The 5,912-nt window shown below is 64.1% G+C and overlaps 1 protein-coding gene across 1 annotated transcript; it reads left to right on the top strand.

The window, feature by feature from the left end:
• Positions 1-863: 863 nt before the first annotated feature.
• On the top strand, positions 864-4,580 carry BARX1 (BARX homeobox 1). Its single transcript, XM_028835358.2, has 4 exons — positions 864-1,289; positions 3,007-3,298; positions 3,381-3,465; positions 3,875-4,580. Exons 1-4 carry the CDS (start codon positions 1,067-1,069, stop codon positions 4,037-4,039), a joined length of 765 nt encoding a protein of 254 aa, XP_028691191.2. The 5' UTR covers positions 864-1,066; the 3' UTR covers positions 4,040-4,580.
• Positions 4,581-5,912: the final 1,332 nt, after the last annotated feature.

The raw sequence follows: 5,912 nt of genomic DNA, 5'->3' as shown, positions 1-5,912 counted from the left end.
TCCTTCTTCGTTTCTAACTAGGGGGATGTAACCAGCCCACAGCCTCCTGGGGGCTGTCAAGAAGGATGTGTCCATGGATCACTTGAATTTGCAAATCAAGCAAATCTCGGCTGGAGAACATTTTTCTCTCAGGGCAGCCCGGAGAGAAATGAGGCCGTACATGGTAAACTGAGGCAGAGGTGGGCGGGGTGCACAAGTGCCCCTACCGCTCTGCCCCTTGCATCCCTGCACGCTGCCTCACCCATGCCGGGTTGGCGGTCTTGAGCCCGGGACTGGAGGCTGCTCGGACCACCTCCTTCCCAGCTGAGGAGCGCGGCCTTTGCCCCTCCTCCTCCCGACCTTTCCGGGGCTACCTAAAAGCCGATCAAGCCGCTCGTTTTCTAGCTGTCCCCTTTCTTTACCGCCCCCTCCCTCTGCCCCGCCTGCCTCTGTGCCCTCCGTCACGTCACAGCCCGCTGGCTCTCACGCCTCTTTTGGTCTCTGTGCACATCTCGGTGGCGTCCCTGGTACCCTCACATCACACTCTCTCGACTCTTGTTTGGCCCACGCCGTCTCCCTCTGCCCCCTCTCTCACCTGTGTCGTTGATCCCTCCGACTCTCGTCTCTGGGGGTCTTGCCTCCCGAACTCTCCGGCTCTCTCTTTCCAGGGCGTGCGCTCCGCTGGGTCTCCCTCGGTCTCGGTCGGCCGGCCTCTTTCACGCGGCCCCCTCCCTTCTGGCCTCCCTTCCGCCTCCCTCCCTTCTGTGTCCCTCCCTCCGGCTCAGCCTAGGGGTTGGGGGCGGCGGCGCGGGGCGGGGCGGGGCGGGGCGGGGCAGTGACGCGGGGCTGGCCGGGCAAGAGGCGCGGCGGCGCGGGGCGGGGGCGCAGTCCCGGGTCCGACCGGCCGAGCCCCGCGCGCCCCGCCCGCGCCCTGCGCCTCCGCCCGGCCGGCCGGCGGGGGAGGGGGCATGAGCCGGCGCCCGCGCGCCGCCCCGAGCTGCGGGCCGGCCTAGAGTCCCGCGCGGGCCCCGCGCCGGAGCCAAGCCGCCGCCGCCGCCAAACAGCGGGCGCAGCCGTGGGCGCCGCGATGCAGCGGCCGGGGGAGCCGGGCGCCGCGCGCTTCGGCCCGCCCGAGGGCTGCGCGGACCACCGGCCGCACCGCTATCGCAGCTTCATGATTGAGGAGATCCTCACGGAGCCACCGGGACCCAAGGGCGCCGCGCCCGCAGCCGCCGCGGCCGCGGCGGGCGAGCTGCTGAAGTTCGGCGTGCAGGCGCTGCTGGCGGCGCGGCCTTTCCACAGCCACCTGGGTACGTGTGGCGGCTGCGGGGTCGCGGGCAGGGCTTGGCGGGAGACAGCGAGCTGAACCGCGGGGGCGCCCCGAGCCTCCTTCGGCCTCGAAGCAGCCCCGGGAAGCTGCTCTGGGAGCGCAAGTTCTGGGACTGTCTCTCGGAGCCCTCCAGGCGGGAGGCGGAGGGTGCAAACGCCAGGCCTCAGAGAAACCAGGCCTCGTGCCCGCGGGCCGCCCGGGGAGGGTGTTCGCTCTTTCCTTCACTGCTTCCCTTCGGCCTCCAGCCCGGGGACCCCGAGTGAGCATCCCGGTTGCAGGCGCACGACCAGGCTACGGACTCTTGTGGGTGGAAGCGACCTCAGGCCACGGGCGCCTGGGCTTCGCCGCAGAGGGCTGGCCGGGAGTGGCCGCGGCTGCCCAGGACAGGGAAGTCGGACCTCTGGGGAGGAGGCCTGCGCTCCCGAGGGCTGGGTGCTGACGCGGGCCCAAGGCGGCCCGGAGCCCCCGGGAGCTCCAGCGGGCAAGGAACGCCGCCTTGGCCGCAGTGCGGACCTGCTTGGGCCTTGCCTCGGGGTCAGAGGCCTGACTGTGAGCAGCTGCCTGGCTGTCCCTTCTGCTTTCAGGTCGGCTGGGCCTCTGCAGGGCTTGAACGGCCTGCTCAGACCTTTTCAGCTTCTGCCCTTTCTCCCAATTTGGCGGGGCCTGCCCTGCCCTGATGGTGCCCTCTCCATCGCACTCCACCCTCGTCTTGTCTTTCCTGTCTCGCTTTCCAGCCGTCTGCGGGTCGGCCTCCCTCGGCTTCTCTCACTGGGGTCGGTCTGGCTTCCATCTCCTACCTTTTCCCTGCGGGTCCTCTGCCCCACATTTACCTGCGCCTTGCCCTACCCTTTCCGACTCCAGCCGGGCTAGGACTCGCACCTCAGTGACAGGCCTGTCGGGGAAGGGAGGCTTCTACGCTGTAGCCGGGACCCCAGCCCTTCAAGTCGCGTTCCCTGCACACCCCACCTCCCAGTCGGTGCTCCCTAGCCTGGAAACGGCAGGGCCAGCGCGCTGCTTCTAAGTCCATCTGGGACTCCGCCATTTGACTACCTTTCATCTCCGTCTGCTCTGTTGTTACTAATTCGTTTGAAGCGGGCACACAGTCGTTTTAGGACTGAAGAAAATGGAGACATCTTCATGGGGAAGCGTCTGAAAATAGAAAACGCCAACAGTAATTTCCAGGTTCTCAGGGTACTTTGGAATTTCCGGGAAGCACCCAAGTCCAGCCCAGATGACTCCTAGCTGTTGTGCCACGCACGGAAGAGCAAATGTGCACGCTCTGTGCATATTCTTTTTCTAAGCAGCAGTGCTGATTTGGTTGGAGCAAACGCCCATCTTCTTAGGACCGGCTGCCGTTTTATTTTTGGTTTCTTCTTTCCCCGAAAGACAAGACCACTCCGAGTTTCTCGCAGCTGCAAACATGTTCATCAAGAACCCCGAGATCTCAGAGTCGCTGAGGCTTGGGGAACTCCAGGACAGCACGGACGGGGTCGAGGAGATACTCCCTCCCAGATCTGGGGAACAGCAGCGTTAAGGAGGGTCTCCATCTGCGCCACCGGCGCCGAGGGGCAGGGCGTGGAGATTTTGCGCTGGGTGGCACCGGCCAAGCGCGAGTACCCGCGTCGGCACATGGTGCGGCAGTCCCTGGGGTAGAGGAGCGCGGTCCTAGCTCACCCGGCTCCCCATTCTCTTCGCAGCCGTGCTGAAGGCCGAGCAGGCGGCGGTGTTCAAGTTCCCACTGGCGCCGCTGGGCTGTTCAGGGCTGAGCTCTGCGCTGCTGGCGGCGGGGCCTGGGCTGCCCGGCGCCGCGGGTGCGCCACACCTGCCACTCGAGTTGCAGCTCCGCGGGAAGCTGGAGGCGGCAGGCCCTGGGGAGCCAGGCACCAAGGCCAAGAAGGGGCGTCGGAGCCGCACTGTGTTCACCGAGCTGCAGCTGATGGGCCTGGAGAAACGCTTTGAGAAGCAGAAGTACCTTTCCACGCCGGACAGGTAGGACGGGGCAAGGCTGGGGCCAGCGGGCTGTGGGAGTGTGATCACTTGCCTTGCTGAGGGTGCGCCCTGCTCTTTCCAGAATAGATCTTGCTGAATCCCTGGGCCTGAGCCAGTTGCAGGTGAAGACGTGGTACCAGAATCGGAGGATGAAGTGGAAGAAAATAGTGAGTGTGCCTGGTGGCTTCCCGCCCCTCGGCTTCCTGGGCCATGCCCCGGTGCCATGCAGAGCTACTCTCCTCCTTCTCCCCGCAGAGACTCTGCCCAACCTCCCCATTCCCTCGGTGCCTGGTACCCACCGGGACTCTCTCAGCTCTTTCTGCCCCTTGGGTGCCTGGCTAAGCCGACATTTCTTCCTCTCTCGCGGCACCTTCAGGCCTCCTGGCAGTCTTACGCTCTCCAGGCCAGGCCGCTCCCCAGCGGCATTTGGACAAATAGCCGCCATTTCCCGGGACATTTCCCCACCATTTCCTCATATGGTTTCCTGTACTCCCTAGTCCCACCTGGGTGCAAGTCTCCTCGGGGATCCCCAGTCCACGTCCTGGCTCACCCAGGTGCCGGCGGTCCCCCGTGCAGGTGCTGCAGGGCGGCGGCCTGGAGTCTCCCACCAAGCCCAAGGGGCGGCCCAAGAAGAACTCAATTCCAACGAGTGAGCAGCTCACTGAGCAGGAGCGCGCCAAGGATGCGGAGAAACCAGCGGAGGTGCCGGGCGAGCCCAGCGACAGGAGCCGCGAGGACTGAGGGCGGCATATGGTGCCGGGCCCGGGATGCCCGCGCCGCCCGCAGCCCCCTCACCCGGCGGAAACCTGCGAGCCGGCCCTTCCGCGTCCAAGACGTTTACTTCCTAAATCTTTTTATTATGATCTTGAATGCGGACAATTGGGGCCAAACGAGGAAGGACACAGACCCTAAAGCCAGACCCAGGTCCCAGCGCGCTTCTGGGTTCTAACCTGGGAGACTCGCATCCGGCGCGGCGGAAGCTACTAGTCTCTGCCCTGAGCTCCGTGGCGCAGAGCGCTCCACGCGCATTCACGCCCCGCTCCTCGCCTGCACCCCCACCCCGTCTGGGGCCTGCCCTCCCGGCCGGGGAGCCTCCAGGCACACACCCGCTTCTGGACGTCGGGGACCGGCGGTTGGGCTCAGGCCACCACGGCCTGAGACCCCCGGGGCAACCGGTCGGCTCGGCCTGGAGGCGGGTTCCCGATGTCGCTGGGGCCCCTACCCCCTCTTGCGAAGACGGTGACTTTTTTTTTCCAATAAAATATTTTATGAAACAATCGGGCTCGGTGGAGCAGCTTCTGAATCCGCAGTGGGTGCGGGTGGGCGCGGCAAGATAAGCGGAACGCCGGCAGTTGCTTCTTAAACTTCCTTTCCTCCGGCTCTGTCGAAGGCAGCTGTGCCGGTGGCCACCAAGCCCGGGCGAGGCACGGCGGGCGGCTCGGTGGCTGCAGGATCCTAGGAATCGCTTCCTCTCTGGGCGTGAGGGGCCAGTCTGAACTCCACCTCCTTTTCCTTGCCAGCCAGAGAGTCGCTGGCAGGAGCGGTCTGGCCGCACCGCGGGTGCCCAAAGGAGCAGGAGCCAGAGGTCCGCCGCAGAGCTCGCTCCGGAAGTGGTCCGGACAGACAGCCGCCTCGGTGGTTGTTTCGGTTTCCTGGGACTTGAAGTACCAGTTTGTGCGGTTCTTGAGATGGTCTTCACCAACCCATTATGAGGCTGATGGGAAGTCGAGGACGCGAGGTTTGGACAGAGCCCCCACCAGCGCGCGGGTCCTTGCGGCAGCAGTGGCTCCCCAGAGTTTTCCGCAGGATACTCGGGGCGGCAGCGCCTGGGCGCCTGAGTTCCAGCTCCGGGCAATGAGGGCACCTGGCTGACGCAGAGAGAGGACTCAGCTGACACCGGCCTAGGGAAGGTGGTCCCTTGCAGGGACACAGCTTGGCTGCGTGTGCCCTCAGGTGCCCCCTTCTCATAGAGGTCTCAGTTGTCTTCCTGCAGTCCAGGCTGGGCTCAGGGCTGCCTGTAGGTTCCTGTCCTCGTGTTTCCTGAAGCTGGGGGTGGGGAGGATGACCAGAGGTGGGGATGGAGCGACAGCCACTTTACTGGTTAAAGCTCAGTAAGACTATGAAACTTGGTCATTCAGAGTTCCTGAAGCCAGGTCCTTCCAGGCTCAAAAAGGAAAAGAGATTTAGGCACAAGAAAAAAAGAGATTCAGGAACAAACAACTCAGCTGCAAGTTTTGTGTTTCAGAATGTGAAAGTGACCTCTTCTGGCCCCCACCTATTGTGGCAACACCTTGCCTTTCAGATCTTGGCTTGATAGGCTCTTCACAGAACCTGAGCTCTGACTTCCCCTCCTGGAACCTCAAGGCCTGAAGGAATGAGGGGTTTGGTGGGGGGGGGGGGGCAGTGTGGGGAGAGGAGAAGGAGAGAGCAAGCACTTTCTAAGGGCTGCAGCCACTTTCCTCACCCTAGTCCTGCCAGGTGTGGGAAACCAGCTCTTGCTCACTCTGGGTTCTTAATTCAGCCTTGCAAACAGCTGCCAGACTACTCGCCTGCTTTTCCTGAGAAGCCAGAACACCTAACCAACCCTGACTGCCTGGAATGAATGAACCATCAG

This window comes from Macaca mulatta, chromosome 15 (genome assembly GCF_049350105.2).
Source record: "Macaca mulatta isolate MMU2019108-1 chromosome 15, T2T-MMU8v2.0, whole genome shotgun sequence".
Taxonomy (NCBI): Eukaryota; Metazoa; Chordata; class Mammalia; order Primates; family Cercopithecidae; genus Macaca; species Macaca mulatta.
This window is presented reverse-complemented; position numbering and strand designations above follow the sequence as displayed.

Coding starts and splice junctions, on each gene's coding strand:
- BARX1 (XM_028835358.2), top strand. CDS start 1,067: ATGCAGCGGCCGGGGGAGCCGGGCGCCGCGCGCTTCGGCCCGCCCGAG. Junction 1,290..3,006: donor GCCTTTCCACAGCCACCTGG/GTACGTGTGGCG, acceptor TTCTCTTCGCAG/CCGTGCTGAAGGCCGAGCAG. Junction 3,466..3,874: donor GGATGAAGTGGAAGAAAATA/GTGAGTGTGCCT, acceptor TCCCCCGTGCAG/GTGCTGCAGGGCGGCGGCCT.